The following is an 18,448-nucleotide window of genomic DNA, read 5'->3' as shown; positions in this document are numbered from 1 at the left end:
CTCTCTTCTTTCTTCTTCGTTGTCTTGATCCCCTGGCAGCCTAGTTCCACATGGAGGGTCCCTGGTAGCTCTGGGCTACATGAGCCCAAGGACACTTGTTATCAGAAGGCAAAGCTAGCAAGTCAGGCCAGGGATCGCCCTGGCTCTCCTTGAGCCATTCTGAATTCTTATGGCCAGAAGTTAGGGCTCCCTGACTAAAACTAGTTAGTGTGTGCATCTCTGAGAAGGCCTGGGAACAGAAAAAGTGGGACCACCAAAGAGAAACTAGGCAGATGGAAAGCACTGCACATTACAGATGCCTCCTGTAACAGATGAGGAAACTGAGGCACAGACAGACTAAATAATTCCCCTAAAGACTCAGAGCTAGTAGGTGGTAGGAGGCTGATTCAAACTCAGGCAGCTTGACTTCGGAGCCCATGATTTTAGTGTGATGTTTAATTTTATGTGTCAACTTGACCTGGCTGTGCAGTGCCCAGATATTTGCTTAGACATTGTGGGTGTATCTGTGAGGGTGTTTCTGGATGAGATTAACATTTGAATCAGTAGACTGAGTAGGGCAGATTGCCCTCCCCAACATGGGCAGGCCCAGCCAACCTGTTAAAGGTCTGAGTAGATCAAAAGGTTGAGCAGGAGAGAATTTGCTCTCTGCCTGATGGTCTCTGAACCAAGACATCAGTTTTCTTCAGGCTTGGACTGGAACTTATACCGTTGGCTTTCCTGGTTCTCAGGCCTTAGGACTGCAGATCCTGGGACTTCTTAGCCACTGTAATTGCATAAGCCAACGCCTTATAACAAACCTCTTTTTATATATATGGTAAATATAAATAAATGAATAAATAAAATTAATATATATGGTTATACTTTATATATATAATAAATAAAATCTCATATATATGGCTATTATATATATTTCTATATATTGTTTCATATATATACTGGTCATTAGGAGATAGGAGATATGTATATGTTTATATATATATCTATATATATGTATGTACACATGTACATACATATATATAGATATATATAGAGATCATATATATCTCTGGAGAACGCTAATACATTTAGCTACAATATTGCAAAGCTATATGCATAGATATGGAAGATGTTCAAGACATATTTCTAAGTTAAAAATAATCAGATAGAATATACTATGTGTTGAATGACCCCATTTATATAATCACATATAAATAAAGAGCCTGGAGAGGTATACACCAAAGTGTTAACAAAGGATATATCTGGGGAGGGGGATGGTATTAGGGAGAACTTTTCCTTTCTCATTATTTGAATTTTTTTCCCCACAAAGGTCAAGTATTTCTGGGAAAAACAATATCTCCATTCTTAAAAAGAAATTTTAAGAGTCAGTAAAATCAAATTTCACACCAAGATGGGTGTGAGCAGCAGGGAAATCAGCGATTGCTTCACGAACAGAACACAGGATGTGAAATGGCAGCATATTCTCTGCTCTTCCCCTCTCCTCCCATCGCAGTCTTCATTTTATTTAAGTTAGTTTTAGTTTCCTGAGAAGGGCTGGAGACAGTATGCTCGGTTGCTCTTCTTTTCCCTTGGCTCTGAGAGTTTATCCATGCCAGCTGGACTGTAAGTGACTAAAAAAATCAACTGCACATCAGAAAACTCGAGGGCCAGAAGGAACCTCAGGGAGGGGCTGGCTCAGTGACTTTAAAAAAATAAAATAAAAGATTTTTAATTTTCCTTTGGAAAACCATACTCAAGTCAGGGAGGAGAGCAGAAACCAGAATTCTTGCTCTGAGAAAATGGTTTGCCAGTCACTCATCTAATCTAACCGATCATTTTGCTTAAGGGTGTCAGGTCTCCTGCTCTTGGCCAGCTGTACCAAACGTTCCCGAGTCTATAGTTGGATTGCATTTTTTCCTGGATTTTCAGAGACTAAGAAGCTCCTGAATTAGGCAACAAGTCATGTTGTAACTGTGGACGGTCTCTGCATACTGTACAGGTGAGAGATGCCCCCACTTTCTCTTTCCTGAAAGCCCAAGGCTCTTTTCTTTTTTAGGATTGTTGAAACTGGCTCCCATTCTCTCCAGGGGTCCAGGATATTATAGAGTTCTCTGTTCTGCAGAGTGGGTCAGGGCCAAGGGATATAAGAAAGAGAGCAAGGGGAAAAAAGACAGTGGCAAGGCAAGGAGCCTTGTTAAGCTCTTAGAATTAGGGTTGAGATTAGGCTTAAAACCTAGGGTTAAATTTTACAGATAATATTAGGATTAGGATGAAGATTGAGGCTAGAGTTTGGATTGGACATTGGGACTAATACCAGCTTAGAATGAATGTTAGTGATGAAAGGGTTTAAACTGGGAGTTAGAGAGAGTTGTGGGGTAAGGATTAGAATCAGAGTTGGAGGACCATCTGCTTTGTCTCAGGTCTCTACATGTGCCCCCTTTTTGGTTGTGACTTTCAGGACTAAGGTCTTTGGACTTAGCATTACCAAGAAAGCAGCCCTTGTGAGCCCCTGCCCTTGAGCCACACCTGGCTCTTTCACAGCAGCTCTGGCTGCTGAAGCATTAATATTATCCTTTCCTAAACCCTACTGAGCATGTAGATGGCTCCTTTTGGGCCAGTGGTGATTGCAAACTACCCCCAAGAGTCACATCACAGGTTCATCTGGAACGTAATCCACAGTAGAAAATAGTCAAGACAATTATGACAAAAGTACTTCTGCCAATTACCCCCGCACTTTGGTCCCCTAATTTGATGATGCCCTGGAATTTTATGTCCTCTCTGAGTTTTTGGCCAACTGAGCGGGCACGTTATAGGAACTGGTTCAAGGGCTCTTCAGACAGAAAACTTGGGAACTGAGAATGAAGAGTTAGCCAGCTAGGAAAGTAATGAGAAGAAGCAGATGAACACTGGGTCTAATTTCTTACAACTGCAGTGTGACAGAAAAGCTCACAGTGCGTTTCAGTGTCTTTAGGGAAGTTGGGTGGTGATGGAGATGTTCCCTCAGGATAGTCTGATTAGGATGCCAGTTCACATATGGGTCTCACATCGATTAACAAATTATTGTGCCTTTGTATTCATTCAACAAATATTTATTGAATGCCTACCAAATGTGCCCTAGGGATTATGTATATAGTAGTAAACAGACATAATCTTTGGAGAGGAGACACACAAATAAATATTTAATTATAAACTGTGATAGGTGCTGCAAAGAAAGAGTGCCATAGAAGACAAAAATGGGGCAACATAATTTTAATTGGGGCTGGGTGTCAGTGAAGTCTCCTTTGAGGAAGTGCCATTTAAATTTAGGACTGAAATAGCTCAACTAGCAGTTCCTTTGCTGGAAAATTCTTGAACTTGTCCATTGTTCTATATGCTTTTGAATTTCAGGCTGCAATTTACTCCTGTTTTGGTCTGTGGTAGACACCTTTTGGAATCTTTGCCAAGAACATAACTGATCTTCTTTGAGAACTGTAGGCTACAAGGATGGGTCTCTGGCAGCCATGTTTGCATTACAAAGCAAAGAGCCTTCACTACACAATGCTCCACTGGCTAAAGGAGACTGTACCAGAAATAGACAATCTGACATGAGCTAGACCAATAAGGATCTTTCTCCTGGGAATTGGGATTCATAGATACTAATGAATCTTTGCTAGATTTTTGGGGGTTTTTTTTAAGATTTTTTTTTTTTTTTTGATGTGGACTATTTTTAAAGTCTTTATTGAATTTGTTACAATATTGCTTCTGTTTTATGTTTTGGTTTTTTGGCCCGGAGGCATGTGGGATCTTAGCTCCCCGACCAGGGATCGAACCCGCACCCCCTGCATTGGAAGGCGAAGTCTCAACCACTGGACTGCCAGGGAAGTCCCTCTCTGCTAATTCTTGAAATGAGGATAGGTAAGCTTGGACAGCCATGTTCTACTATGTTCCTAGAGAAGCAGTGAAAACAGGTCTGCAGAGGAATGAAGCAGCTCTGTAGAGAGCAGAGCATGTGACCAAGGAGAAAAGAGATAATGAAGGAATAGCTACATGGCTTCCTGCTGGTATTTCAGATCCTTGTTCCAGTCCTTCCTGAGATCTTGTTGATCTCTGTGCCCTTGGGCTCTATAAGATTATTTCCTTAAAAAAATTTTTTTTTTACCATGAAGAAGTTTCAGTGGGTTTCTGTACTTGCAGACAAAGGAGCCTTGACTAAGAGTGGGTTTTTATCAGATTAGCTCATTCGTTCAACAAACATGGATTGAGTCTGTTTCAATCCCACTGAGATTGATGGAGCCCACAAGTCCACAGAGCATGCACAAACAGAATGGTATGTACGGAAATAAAATAATAATATTTGGTAATAAAATTAATCTAAGTAACACCCTCTGAGTCTCTGCTATCCCCACTGGGTTGTGGGTACATTAACAGCTATTTCTAAGAGCCAGTTCTTTTGGAGCTAGGTTTTGTGAGGAGAGACAGACATGTAAATTTCCTGGTCCTATAATGGAGACTACATGGGCAGAGGGAGGAGGGACCAATTCTGCCTTGTCAGAGTATGGGAGGCATAGAGGTAATAAATGCCTGAACGGGGTGCTTCCTTGGTGGTGCAGTGGTTGAGAGTCTGCCTGCCAATGCAGGGGACACGGGTTCAAGCCCTGGTATGGGAGAATCCCACATGCCGCGGAGCAACTGGGCCCGCGAGCCACAACTACTGAGCCTGCACGTCTGGAGCCTGTGCTCCGCAACGAAAGGCCGCGACAGTGAGAGGCCCGCGCACCGCGATGAAGAGTGGCCCCCGCTCGCCGCAACTGGAGAAAGCCCTCGCACAGAAACGAAGACCCAACACAGCCAAAAATAATAAATAAATTAAGAAAAAAAAAAGCCTGAAGGGGCAGTAGGAGTGTGCTGGGTAGGAGAGGAAGGGGCAGAGGGGAGTAGGAGGGACAAAGCCTTAGGAAATGCCTTGTACATACTGGGTACTTAATAAATGCTTGTTAAATTGAATAACTGGTAAACAGGTAGGCAAGCAGTTTGTAAGATGACAATCATGTTTTATATAAAATTTTCCTTTTGGTTTTAGGGTTTCCTTTTCCACATACAAAAGAAAAGTCATCAAGATGCCAATAGCAAGAGTCCCATTTAATCTGTTTGTTAAACTCAAAGCCTGTAAATCTTCTATGAATGTGGCAATTTTATGTCAGTTTAAGTGGGGATTTAAGGCAATATGAGTCCAATGAGAGCTGGGTGTGCTATATGACTTCATCCATTCTATGGGCTTTTGACAGAAATATTTATTGAAGGCTTGTGAAAATCAACAAAGCCGAAACTAAATATTATGCAAAATAAATCAGCATTCACATTTGGAGGGTGCTTTGGCTTTAAGTGGTTTGATTTTTGCAATTACTGTCTTCATCAGCAGGAGCCTCTTTAGGAGGATGCTAAACTAAGTGTGATCCTTGCTCTTTATGAGGTAGGGGGTAGATGGGCCGCTAAGATCTCTCTTCAGGACTATTCACTGCTGTCTCTCTGAGATCATTTAGAGGCCAAAAGAAGCAACAACAATGTTAATAAGTCCACAGAGCATGTACAAACAGAATGGGCAGGTACATGTATCTCCGTATCACCAGTGCTATGAGTGACTGAGCTTAGTGGTGTCAAGCTTCTGCTTTCCCAAAGCAACTGGAAACCCAGGCATTAAGAGAAATCTACTGAACTTTAAATAATTGTGACTATTTAGAAAACTAATTGGTGGGGGGCAGGAGGGGAAAGCAAGCAACACCTGCTTACAATAGGGCTTGTGGCTGTCAATTGGCAAGGCCTCCTCTCTATCCCAAGAAAAGGGGTTCAAGGGCCCCCGGATGGGGTTCGAGAGGGTCTCTGTACACGCTCAGCTGTGGCGGGGAAAAAAAAAAAAGCCAGGAAGCCTTCCTAGAAGTAGCCGGGACTGAGAAGTCCACCCATAAGGGCCTCAGCTATGGGTCACCTCTCCAAGAGGTCTGGTGGAAGTTTGCTCCTTGTTGAAATTAGTGATTAACAATCGCCTTCTTCTCACGATTGGTTGAAGTTCAGAATGGGTTCAGGATAAAAGACAATGAGCGTTAAAGGACTCGGTTTTCAGTGCCTCAAACTTTTTGGTCACTTACCAGTTTCCATCACTAATTTGGCCATACCCACCCTCCCAAAACCGAACTGTCCACTCCAGAAAGAAGAGAGGTTCTCCTGGCCTAGGCATAGGGAGTGGACTTGTGTCTCTGAGGATGGGGACACCGAGGGGGTTAGAGGGGCATGTAACCTGACCAAAACACTAGCCTCTCTCCCCCCGCCATTGCGGGTGCGGAAGAGGGGAGAGACGTTTCCCAGAAGTTCATCATTGCCAAAGAGAAACCGGTTCTCTGGGTGGAACAGGAAGAGTGAGTTGGGTGTGGGAGGCCTGGGAAGAGAGATTTCCAGGGGTTAGCAGTTCATTGAGAAATGTCCTCCGGCATCGTCCAGGACCAAAAGCGAAGGGCTCGTAGACCTCTCGGATAGCTGAAGACCCCAGCAGCCCCAGGAAGACCGAGCCCCACTTCCGGGTTTGGAAGCTCTCCTCCTGGCCCTTCCCCGTGCCGGGTAATGGGATTCTCCAAGCGCATGCGCGGCGCTTCGCCGCCGCTCTGGGACTGGTTCAACTAACCCTAAACAACTAAGCTGCTCCTCCCCCTCTCGCTTGGGGCGTACCATTCGCGTTTGGGGGGGGGGAGGTAATGTGCCCCAGAGTACTCAGAAGCCTGCTCCCCTTCTTCAAACAGGGGAAGGTAAGTTTCCTTAAGATTTTAAAGTTCCAAGAATAGGAAAGCCTCCGAGGCCCGTCGCTGAGTGATAGCTCTACGGTCTCGGCTTTGCCTACGGCCCCGTCCTCTTCCTTTGAGGCGCTGAACAAAGTGGCACGCCCGGCTCCCAGCTGATCAGCTGCTGGGCTTTGGCGGCGGCTTCCCCCCGGCGAGACCATTGTGACTCCTTGGGAGGGGTGCGTGAGGCGGGGAGGGGGCGGAGCGGCCATTGTCCGGTCAGCGCAGCCTCCGAGGGAGGGGAGGGTGTTACGGAGCGAGCGGGGCCTGTGGCTTCACAGCGGCCGCCGCTACGCTAAAGCCGAGGTGGGGGGGGCGCCTCAGGTCCTTCCCAGCGCCGCCGCACGGGACATCACTCTGGCTGGGAGCGGCGGTGGGAGCTGCCGAGGGCGCCAGGACTTCCCTCCTCCCCCGTGGTCCTCGGTTCACCCGTACGCCCCACCTCCTCAGCTCCCCTCCCTCTACTCCCCCCGGCCCCCCCATCTCCGAAGGCCGAGTGGTGCGGCCCGCCTCCAGCTGACCGGCCTGGAATCCCGGCTCGGAGCCCCGGACTCGCGCCCGCCCGCGCGCCCGCTCCCTCCCCCTCCCCCCGCCCCGAGACCCCCGACGCCGCCGCCGCCTCCTCCTCCTCCTCCTTCGAGCGGGGCCCAGGCCCAGCCGCTGCCACCGCTGCCGCCGCCGAGCTCCGCCGCCGCCGCCGAGCACCATGGGAGATGCCGGGAGCGAGCGCAGCAAAGCGCCCAGTCTGCCGCCTCGCTGTCCCTGCGGCTTCTGGGGGTAAGTGCCTGGCTGGGTGGGGGTGGGGGCCGGGGCGCGGGCGCCGGGGCTGCCCGGGCAGGCCTCGCGGCCCGGGGAGGCCGGAACCCTGGGGGCTGGGCCCAGGCTGGGCCTGCGGGGAGGGGGCAGGGGCCGCGTCCTGGGGAGGGGCACCGGGTGGGGAGCTGGGGGTGGGCAGAGAAGGCCCTGCATGGGGTGCGCTGCCACCCTCGGGGACTCGCCTGCCAGAGGCTCGGGCCTAAAGGGGCCGCCCGGGCTACTGGTGAGGGGGGCAGGGCTGCGTTCAGGGATGAGGGGGCGGCGTTGGCACCTCCCGGTGGAGGTGGGGTGCCCCCTTCCCTTGGCTTGTGGAAGCCAGCCTTTCCTCCCCTCCTTGGTATGAGTTGGTGCCCAGGAACCAGGAGGGTATTTCCTCTGACTTTTTCACCTCCCCTCCTCCCTGTCCCCCAGAGACTTGCATCATCACTTCCTAAATTATATCCTAGTGCCCCATTTGCTTTTAGGAAGTTGTTAACACGTCACCCATTTTTAAAAGTCGAGCCCAGAACCCAGGCTTGGGTAAAGTTATAAGACTGTTGAGGTCTCATCATATTTAAAACACGTTTGTTTCAGAAGGTCTGTAAGATTCCCTTGTCAAAAAAAAAAAACCTCAAGTCAGCTAGGCTTAGGAACGTGAGAGCCAATTTGCTTAATTGGCTCAAATTTCCTTCTGTCCCCATTTTTTTTTTAAATGATAAAAATATTCACCTTGGCCAGCCTATATTCTTGCTTGGCCATCCTGTGTTAGAGTGAAAATATTTGAGGTGGGAAATGAACTTTTCCACCTGTAGTTACAGTTTAAATTCTCCTTGTTACACTTGGAGTTTTTATGGATTGCCACCCCTCTTACCAGACAGGTGCCTCCATCATAACTTATGATTCTAGATCTATTGTAAGGAAACTGGAGACTTTGAAGGCCAGCTTTTGTGATTTACCTCTTTTTTGTTTTGTTTTATTTTCCAAAGATTCAGTATATTTGGAGGTGCATACAGGCAGTAAGGAAATGATTATTTCTGGTGAGGGCATCTTGGGAAGATGTATTGAAGTATTTTATCTTTACTGTCTCTCAGATCCTAGGTATGATTGAGGTAGAAATTAAGGCTATGGTTTTTGGGAGTGCAGAGAAAGATTAGAAAGTGGATCTTAGTGTAGATTTCTGTGGAGTTTGTCATATCCAAAGGTTATGACCAAAAAAAAAATCTCATTTTCTTATCTTTCAGCCTTTTCTTTCTCAAAAATTTCTTGGTGAAAGGATATTAGCGAAAAATAAGTTACAGCGTTACCAAAAGTTCTGAAGATGTGAAAATATCTTAGGTTTTATAGTCTCCCCTTCTTTTTGACTTGAAAATAATTGTGTTGTCTGCTAAGTGCTTTCATAGGCAATCTAATTCCCACAAGAATCTTATTAAGTGGGAACCATTCTCTCTTTATTTGTAGATGGGAAAACTCAGGCATTATTTATAGACGGGAAACTTGCCTTTGCATTCAGGGATTTCAGGGTGGAGCTGATGAGCTCTGTAGAGTGCTTAGTACCATCACGTTTATGACATCAGTCTGCTGCCCTGGAAAAATCTGGTGTCACAAGCCTCAGATTGTAACTCATAAGAAGACATGTGGCTCAGAGAAAGTAGCTGCCAGTGGCAGCTAATGCCCAGGATGTATCAGAGGTCTATTTCCTGGCAACACGTTAATGTCTTTGGGACCATTATTATGAGTGGAACCCACATTAAAAGATTTACATCAAGACTTAGAAACTGAGCAAGGTTCTGAGTAATGCAAGGAGAGTTTGGTAGTAGAGAGGAATAGTTACACTGATGCCATACTTGACCTATAAGCAACCAGGGCTGCTTTTTTGATACTTTCAATATGGCACTTTTTATGAACTGCAATTTGCCTAACAGGAGTTAGGCGAAACTAATATCTTTATGGTGGAAGCTGTTCTTTTTAATGTGTAATGTTTTAACCTTTCCTAAAGGTGCCTGTGTAGTTTGCAGTTTATACCAAAGTATAAGGAAATTGCTGTCTAGTTTCCATTATATCATGACTGATTTTGAATGTTTCCCTTATTGCATGGGCTACATTCATGTTATGTTCATTAAGTAAACTTATAACATATTTAGCACATATTTGAGTGCCTCTGATATTATGGTAGACAAGAGGGTCACTGGCACCACTCTCTGGGAGCAGGGGGCATAGAGGAGTAAAAACACCAGTTACAATGAAGTGTGTTAGGCTTGGAATAGGGTTTGTTAGGAGGGGCACCTACTCCAGTTGAGGTGGATGTAGAGGAAGGTAGCCTGGAGGGTGACGCCAGCCTAGGCCTGCAGGAAGATTGGGAGAGAATGGAAATAGGGAGAAGAGTGTTTTCTGTCAGGCAGAGGGGAGAGCATGGATGAAGGCCTGGATGTTAGAGAGAGCACTACACATTTGATCAGCTGAAAGTTCATTGTAGAGGATTGGTAGATTGTGAAGAGGGGTCAGCTAGAAATGAGGCTGAGATGGTGAGAGCAGTTGGTGATACAGGGCCCCATATGTGATGCTTAAGACTTTGGATTTTTATCCTGAGTGCACTGGGGAGCTGTTGCAGAACTTTGAGTGGGTTGTGAGGTGATTTTCTTTAATGTGAAAGATTACTGGATGATCTTGAGGGTGGCCTGTGTATGTGGGTATGATTGTTTGTGTGTGTGTGTGTGTGTGTGTGAATGTGGTGTCTATATGTTTGTGGCATGTTGTAAAGTCCAGAGGTACAGAAGACTTGTCAGGAGGAGTGATCCCCAGGGGATTACTATACCTGTATAGTGGCCAGGGAGAATGGAGAGAAGTAGATGTCAAGGCCATTCAGGAGGTAACTTGCCTTTTGCCTTCATGAGCATGAAGGTGAGTGTGTTCTCTAGAAACTTTAGTCAGCATTGCACTCTGCGGAAGCCGCAGGTCTGTGAAGTCAGCTGGCCAGGGCCCACACCCAGCCCTTTGCTGAGGAGCCTCTTAGCAGAATGTTCTGGTTCTGGTACTAGCGGACTAAAGGCAGTTCCTTTAGGATTGCTCTTCGCTCTAGTGACTTAGGCGGAAGGACTTGCTGCCCAGCATTGTCCACTCAGGACACCAATCAGTGGGGGTTGGTTAACACAGGAGAGCTTTCAGGTGGGTCTTTTGGGACTGCAATGAGAAAGGAGAATGCCAAGAGGAGCATGCAGTGCAAATGTGTTAGTGCTTTGAACACTCAAAATTTCTAGTTTTCTCCTTGGTTTTATATTGTGAAATGGAGTGTAGGTAATTAATGTGTTATAGAGAGACCACGGGGAAACTTTGCTACCTTGGAAATTGTTGAAGATTTACTAAGGTTGCAAGGTGTTTGTATAGCACATAAATGTTTTTAGGGTTAATGACCAAAAATATTTTTTTCCCTGAGACATGGACTTAAAACTTTTAGTGAAATATGAGCATGAGCATTTTTTTGGCTTATTTTAGGCATTCAGTAATCATGCAAAAAGTCATGCTAGTTTATAATTGTCAAATCTGAAATGAAATAGTCAATTGGTGTATTTTCTTTAGTGGAAATACATATGTAAAAGCACTTTTAAATCACATAGATGTAAGTGGTATTAGTTGAAGCTACAAAATGTACTGAGGGATATAGATTCTTCATAGATATTTTCAAAAGTTTTTGAGAGAGCAGATCTAGGATATTATTTAAAAAAGACAGGAAGAAGACAATAAGAATATCCTTAGTGTATTATAGGGTGATAGAACGGGTAATTAATTAGGATGGGGGAAAGATGGACTTTATTTTCAAATTCTGCATATTAAGTATAAATATCTAATTACAATTATTGATATTCTGCCTTTATAATTGGAGACAATCTGTATTACAATGTAATTTAATGGAAACTTTGAGAAGTGTTATTCTTTTCATAAGTAAATTTAAAGTATAGTAGACATAAGTGTTCAGTCTGATATTTAGGGAATAATGGAGTATTTTATTTTATTCTAAAAATAAATTTATTTATTTATTTTTGGCTGCATTGAGTCTTCGTTGCTGCGCGCGGGCTTTCTCTAGTTGCGGCGAGTGGGGGCTACTGTTTGTTGCGGTGTGCAGGCTTCTCATTGCAGTGGCTTCTCTTGTTATGGAGCACGGGCTCTAGGCACGCGGGCTTCAGTAGTTGTGGCATGCGGGCTCAGTAGTTGTGGCTTGTGGGCTCTAGAGCACAGGCTCAGTAGTTGTGGCGCACAGGCTTAGTTGCTCTGCGGCATGTGGGATCTTCCTGGACCACGGCTCGAACCCGTGTCCCCTGCGTTGGCAGGTGGATTCTTAACCACTGCGCCACCAGGGAAGTCCCTGGAGTATTTTAGATATGGGATTTATTAGGTAAACGATTCATTGTTTTGATAAAAAAAAAAGATGTTCATGATTTATTTTCTGATGAATCATGTCATAAAAGAAATATTACATGGGTACATTTTCTTTAGGGAAATAGTTTTTTTTTTTTTTAATAAATAAATTTATTTATTTATTTTATTTTTGGCTGTGTTGGGTCTTCGTTTCTGTGCGAGGGCTTTCTCTAGTTGAGGCGAGCGGGGGCCACTCTTCATCGCGGTGTGCGGGCCTCTCACTGTCGCGGCCTCTCTTGTTGCGGAGCACAAGCTCCAGACACGCAGGCTCAGTAGTTGTGGCTCGTGGGCCCAGTTGCTCCGCGGCATGTGGGATCTTCCCAGACCAGGGCTCGAACCCGTGTCCCCTGCATTGGCAGGCAGCTTCTCAACCACTGCGCCACCAGGGAAGCCCAGGGAAATAGATTTTATTAATATTTCATTTTTGTGATCTATTCTGTTGAGAAGCATTTTACTTACCAACTAGATCTGCTAGATAATGATGAATTTTAAGTAAAGATGGAGTTAGGGCAGAGATCAAGAGTAATCTCACAAAATAAATTCTGTTCCTGAAATGGTTACTGGTAGAAAGTTGATTCAACCAAGATACTGACTAGTTAGCTTAAACAGAAGTTATTTATTTTTATTGTTTCTTTTATTTTCTCTGAGCCCAGGCCTTGGGAATTGATGTAGAACTCTGTTTCTGTCACTCTGAGTTATATGGCAAGTTTGCTTGGCTCCTAGTAGTGTGTGGCCCTCACACTCATGTTTGATTTATCAGTCTCTGTCTCCCAATTGGAACATCTTGCCACACTTCAACCAGCTTAACCTGGGCTTTCAAATTCCATGTGAACACAGCATGAATCGCTAGTTAGTTAATCAGTAGAATGTTCATTCCAGTGATGTCACTAGTTATCCATCTGATTATAAAACCCCCTTAAACATTCTCTTAAACACAAAACAGCTCATTTGCACAGTTTTACTTTATTTTTTTAAGATTTTATATTTTTAGAGCAGTTTTAGGTTCAGAGCACAATTGAGAGTAAGGTACAGAGATTTCCCATATACCCCCTGCTCCCTCCCATGCACAGCCTCCCTTATTATCAGCATCCCCACCACAGTGGTGCATTTGTAACAGTGATGAACCTACATTGACATGTCATTATCACCCAAAGTCCATGGTTTACACTACGGTTCACTCTTGGTGTTGTACAGCCTGTGGGATTGGATGAATTATAGTGACATGTATCTATTACAGTATCATATAGAGTAGTTTCACTGCCCTGAAAATCCTCTTTGCTCTTACCTATTCATCACTCCCTTCTCCCAACCCCTGTCAACCACTCATCTTTTTACTCCATCGTTTTGCCTTTTCCAGAATGTCATATAGTTGGAATCATACAGTATGTAACATTTCCAGATTGGCTTCTTTCACTTAGTAGTATGCATTTAAGGTTCCTCCTTGTCTTTTTGTGGCTTGATAGCTCATTTCTTTTTAGCACTTTAAGATTCAATTGTCTATATGTATCACAGTTTATCCATTCACCTACTGAAGGACATCTTGGTTGCTTCCAAGTGTTGGCAATTATGAATAAAGCTGCTATAAACATCCATGTGCAGGTTTTTGTGGACATAAGTTTTCAACTCCTTTGGGTAAATACCAAGGAGTCATGCAGTTTTACTTTGCATTTTTGAGTTTTGTGTGCATCTGAAGATGCAACATGATTTATATGAAGTATTCACTGTCAATACGTTTATCTGTCTGCCCCATTTTCCTGATTACATTTGGATATCCAGAAAAATTTGCCCCTTTGCAGTAATGGAACACTGGGAGATAATTTTCTTTTTTAAGAAAACATGTTCTTTGTTTACATTGGTTTGAGACAATAGCTTTTTAGAGTTAGATCCAGTTAACATATAGGACATAGGCTCTTTTGGTATAATTCTCTTCTCCTCCCCATTCATTCTTCTCCTTCCCATTCACCACTCTCCTCCCCTCATCGCCGCCCCCCCCCCAAAAAAAGAGAACATAGCACTTTAAGTCTGCTGAAAAGTTTTGACTAAAAATCTCGTCATAGTCTTTAATAGTATTAAAGTTAACATTAATTTTTACAAGTTAACCTTTTTCTAGCTGGAAAAATCAGAGGGCTAAGAATTCTTTGAATAAAGTTTTTTAAAATGAAACCCTAGTGTATTAAATATTATTTATTGAGGGCAGAGTATGAAGATGGTGAGAACTAATATAATTTGGATTTTTTTATTAGGTCATACGGAGGTGTGTCTGTGCAAACTGATGCAAAATTTTGAACTACCACAATAATTATAGATCAAGATTGAGGTTAAAAGTTCTTTTTTCTTTTGAAGAAAGGTTAAGTTCAGTATCTCATCAAAGCTACATGTAGGAATTTGACCAGTCACAACTCAAAACTTGTATAATTTTAATCAGACACTTAAAAAACTGTCCAGATTCAGGCTTGTTGTGGGACTTTGTGTCAGAGTGGTTTGCAAAAGAGGGCCTTCATTCCAACTGGGTGGATGACACTGATGTCACTCGGTTCTGGTAGGGGCTTTGAGAAACAGGCTGAGCCTGCTTTGGGCTGGGTCCCTATGTAACAAAATTATGTTGCTGAATGAGATATTTAGATATAAGGAAGAAATTTCCTATGTGTGTTCAATGCAGAAGGGAGGTTAAGCAGCTTTATTTGAAGTTTTTAATAACCAGAATCTAAGACTGCATTCTAGAATTGTTCTGTCCAGTATGGTAGCCACTAGCTACATGTAGCAGTTTAAATTCATACTAATTAAAATTAAATAAAATTAAAAATTCAGTTTTGAGTTACACTAGCTATATTTTAAGCACTCTCTGTCTCAGTAGCTGGTGGCTACCCCGTGGGGAACACAGATACAGAACACTTCATCCTCCCAAAAAGTTCTGTTGGACAGTGCTCTTCTAGAATGTTGACCTGATAGGCAACCAGGATTTTCAAGCCTATTTTTTTTCTTTTTTTTCTAGTTTTATTAAGAAACAGTTGACATTCAAGCTTATTTTCTTGTGAGTTCTCTAGATCCCTGTTTTCTCTCATATTCTGAAAATGTGGGGCTTGTTTAATTTAGCTCTGTGTTTTTTTATTCCCCCCAGCTCCAACATATTTTATTTCCAAAGGGGGAAGCAGTCCTATTGTTAATTCAGATTACTGGGAAGTGCTCCTTTGATCAGTTTTGGGAATTAAAATTTCAGTACAAATTAGTCTATAATTTGAACTTTTTTTTTCATGTTAGCTTTTGGGTCAGTCATCTTTGCCCCTTTCTTAAGTCTATTAAACTGGCAACCTCAGAGGCCTATACAGGGAGACGGACTAATACAGAATCTTTTTTCTTTTCTTTTTTTCTTTAGTGAGAGAATTTTTGAAGATATTCACCTTGGACTATGACTTTTGTAGATTCACAAATATAAATCTCATATGACAGCTTTTGATATATGATTAGGGATAAATGCATTGGATTTTTGGGTAAATTCAAGTCCTTGTATACAGGGGAAGGTGGAGTATGTTGGAATATCCAGCAGCAGTGGGCAAAACCAAACTGATCTGTGATGTACCAGACTGAGGGAATGGAACAAGATGAATGAAAATGCCATGTCATCCTTGAGGCCAGGGGACAGAGCTGCAAACAGTGCCTGACATCTGAATTTGTGGCTGCAGCTGTTCACCAGAGGAAGGAAGAATGCAGTAGGAAGAAGATGTAGTACTAGCTAACTGCATCTGTTCATTCAGCTGTACCAAATGTCCTGTATTATAGACAGGTGCAGTTTTGTGTTAGGGCAGAAGAATGTCCTGGGAAAGATCATGGATTGCAGATGTGACCACTCTGGTTGGGGGAGAAGGGGGGATGAGGGCAGACCACACCACAGCATTTTGTGTTTCTAGTTTGTGGACAGGCTCTATTTAGCCTCATTGCTGCCTCATTAATGTCCTGGTAAAAAGTTAGGTTGGTGATGTTGTACTTGGGACCTTCTGGGGAGTGCCTTTTCTGATTTCTTTCTGCTAAAGTGGAGTGATACGGAGTAACAGTTGTTCATGTCTTATCTACCTCTTGGACTCTTACACACTGGTAAGTTGAAGTGCATTTATATGAATAATCACACTCTTAGCCACACTTCCTGGAAGGAGAAGTATTCTAGTCATTCAAAAGTATCGCAAATACTCTTCCTGCAGTCATTTGGTTTTCTTAACATGGTTGTGCTGATAGCATTCCTGAACAGGGTGTGAGAAGTTTTCTCTAGCTTAATGGGTACCTTAATGGGAAGAGTGGGGCAGGAATTTGGAGAACATAGATTGGGTGGGGGAGCTTTGTTGATCATGTCCATGCTTTCAAAGTCTCTGCCTATTTCAGGTCATTGTTTTTCAATTTCAGCCCTTTTTAGAGTGCTTTATATAGATAGATGTGTTAGGAAAGTTCTCTCCTGAAAGAATTTTTTTTCAACATAATGAATGAGACACAAAATAGATTGAATAATACAGTCATTCTTAACTGTCCAGGTGTGTATTAAACAGCAAGAAATAATAAACTGGAGGTGGGAGAGAGTGTGGTGTATTTCAGTGTATGTTGTTTCTAGATTTATGATTTCTTGGTTTCTGTTCTGGGGATGGATGGATGGTATTCTTCATTTTCTTCAGATGCCACTGAAATTCAGAAAACCAGGTTTTTCAAGTCTTTGTGTTTGCATATGAAACTTTGCGTGTATATACAAAATCTTCACAGTGTATGACCCTATACAGTTTTATCTAGCTTGCCTTTCTCTTTTAACATAACACAGAGCTGTGCTACTCACCTTTAAAAATAAAGGTGTGTTTTTGCATGTTGATCCACAAAAATCCTTGCTTAGAGGAACTTCTGTTTTATTCTTTTGTTGATTAGGGGGACATAATCATGTACTCTCTGAGGCCTGTATTCCCTGTTTCTATGTATATATCACTGTTAATTAGCTTTACCTGTTGTTCATGTCACCCCCACCCCCACCCCCAGTACTGTAGCACTTTCAAGATGTGTTTAAACTATGCATTTTATTTGTAAAGCTAATCTTTTTCTTCACTCAATGTGGGGCAGGATCTAATCATGGAACAGTTGCTGTAACAAGTGATAAAGATACAGTCTTGAGTAGAAGTGTGGAGTGTTACATGATGTATACTAAGAGTCTCTTTGGGGCTTTATAATCTCAATAATATCAGTATGGATTAATTTAGAAAATGATAGCCACAGTAAAACCTTTTCTGTGGAAGTATGTGTCCCTAAAGGCTGCATTTTCTTCTTGGTTTTAAGCTGTTTGGTGACTAGATATTTATAATCCCATAGTTGAAAGCCCCCTAGGTTTAGCTGAATAGTTTTCATTGTAAATAAATTAGATACTTACATTGTATGTGTTTTTGGTTGGAGTTAGGGACAGGAAGAATGGACTGTGTTGGTTTTGTGTTGAAATTTGGGATGCAGAAAAGTCACTGGACAGTACGAGACACCTGATTTGGAGGTGAGTTGGAAGAGTCAGGACACACAAGGTGGTCAAGGGGGAAACTGGGGTGCAAGGGGGATGAGGATGGGGAAGTGTGGAGTGGTGGTAATTAGGAATGAAGATGCTTTGTGATCACCAACTTCTAGTCAAAATATGAGAGGTGACCACATCTGTAAGGGCTCAAGAAACTAATGTGAACAGGTGGTGTGGGTGAGATTAAAGAAAACATTCTGTTTTTTTCTTGAAGTGTAGGGTGTGAGTCCCCAGAGGTCTTACAGGGAAGTGCTAAAGATCATAGGATGAGAGCTGTGGTGCACATTCCAAACTAAAGTTTAGTGGAAGTGGCAGCAGCTTTCAGCAAAATTGGTGTTCCATCTGTTAGAAGCCCATGGGCTGTTTCTTCTGCTAAGCCTTCTCAGCCAGTTAAAGGATGGTGCTTCGTGGTGTCTGTGCAGCAGACCATGGAGACTCTGCCTTCTTTCCTTTATTGGTATTGCCACAACCAACTCCATTCCTTGGGATATATTGATATTTTTCGTCTCCCTTTTCAACCTCCAAGCCTGGTGTGGAGAGTTCAACAAAGTTTTGCTCATTTCCTGCTTTACTTGCTGTTTTTGGGGGAGAAAACTCTCACAAGCCCTTCCCATTTAAAAGATTTTTCAATGAATACATATGGGGGAGGTTACATTAAATTTTAAAGAATTTAATAGTAGTGTGTAGTGTTGGAGGAATGAGACCTTTCTTATTTGCTGTGAGGCTAATGAAGGGCCCCCTCTCATCCAACCTAGGCTCTTCCAGAATGCCTCCAAAGATGAAGGGCATGCTGATAGCTCATCTCCAGAAAACCAGCTGAGCTCAGTGGCGAGGCATGGGCTTTGAAATCAAAGACCTGGGTTGAAAACTTGACTTTATAACTCTCTGCTTGATTTTGGGCAGTTAACCTCTTTGCCTCTTTTTCTTTAAAAAAGAATATTCT

At 43.2% G+C, this 18,448-nt stretch overlaps 1 protein-coding gene across 2 annotated transcripts in view; it reads left to right on the top strand.

Moving 5' to 3' along the window:
• The first annotated feature begins 7,011 nt into the window (after window positions 1-7,011).
• Window positions 7,012-18,448, top strand: part of ZFAND3 (zinc finger AN1-type containing 3) — a 329,704-nt gene continuing 318,267 nt past the window's right edge. The window contains exon 1 of one of the 2 annotated variants that reach the window (XM_082412552.1): window positions 7,012-7,559. In XM_082412552.1, the coding sequence (XP_082268678.1) occupies window positions 7,496-7,559 (64 nt within the window). In that variant the 5' untranslated portion in view covers window positions 7,012-7,495. The remainder of the gene's footprint in view (window positions 7,560-18,448) is intronic. The other variant, XM_082412551.1, reaches the window with a different exon arrangement.

This window comes from Balaenoptera physalus, assembly GCF_965194825.1.
Source record: "Balaenoptera physalus genome assembly, chromosome: 11".
NCBI classification, from domain to species: Eukaryota; Metazoa; Chordata; class Mammalia; order Artiodactyla; family Balaenopteridae; genus Balaenoptera; species Balaenoptera physalus.
Note: the sequence above shows the minus strand (reverse complement) of the source record. Positions and strands in the feature narration are given on the sequence as shown.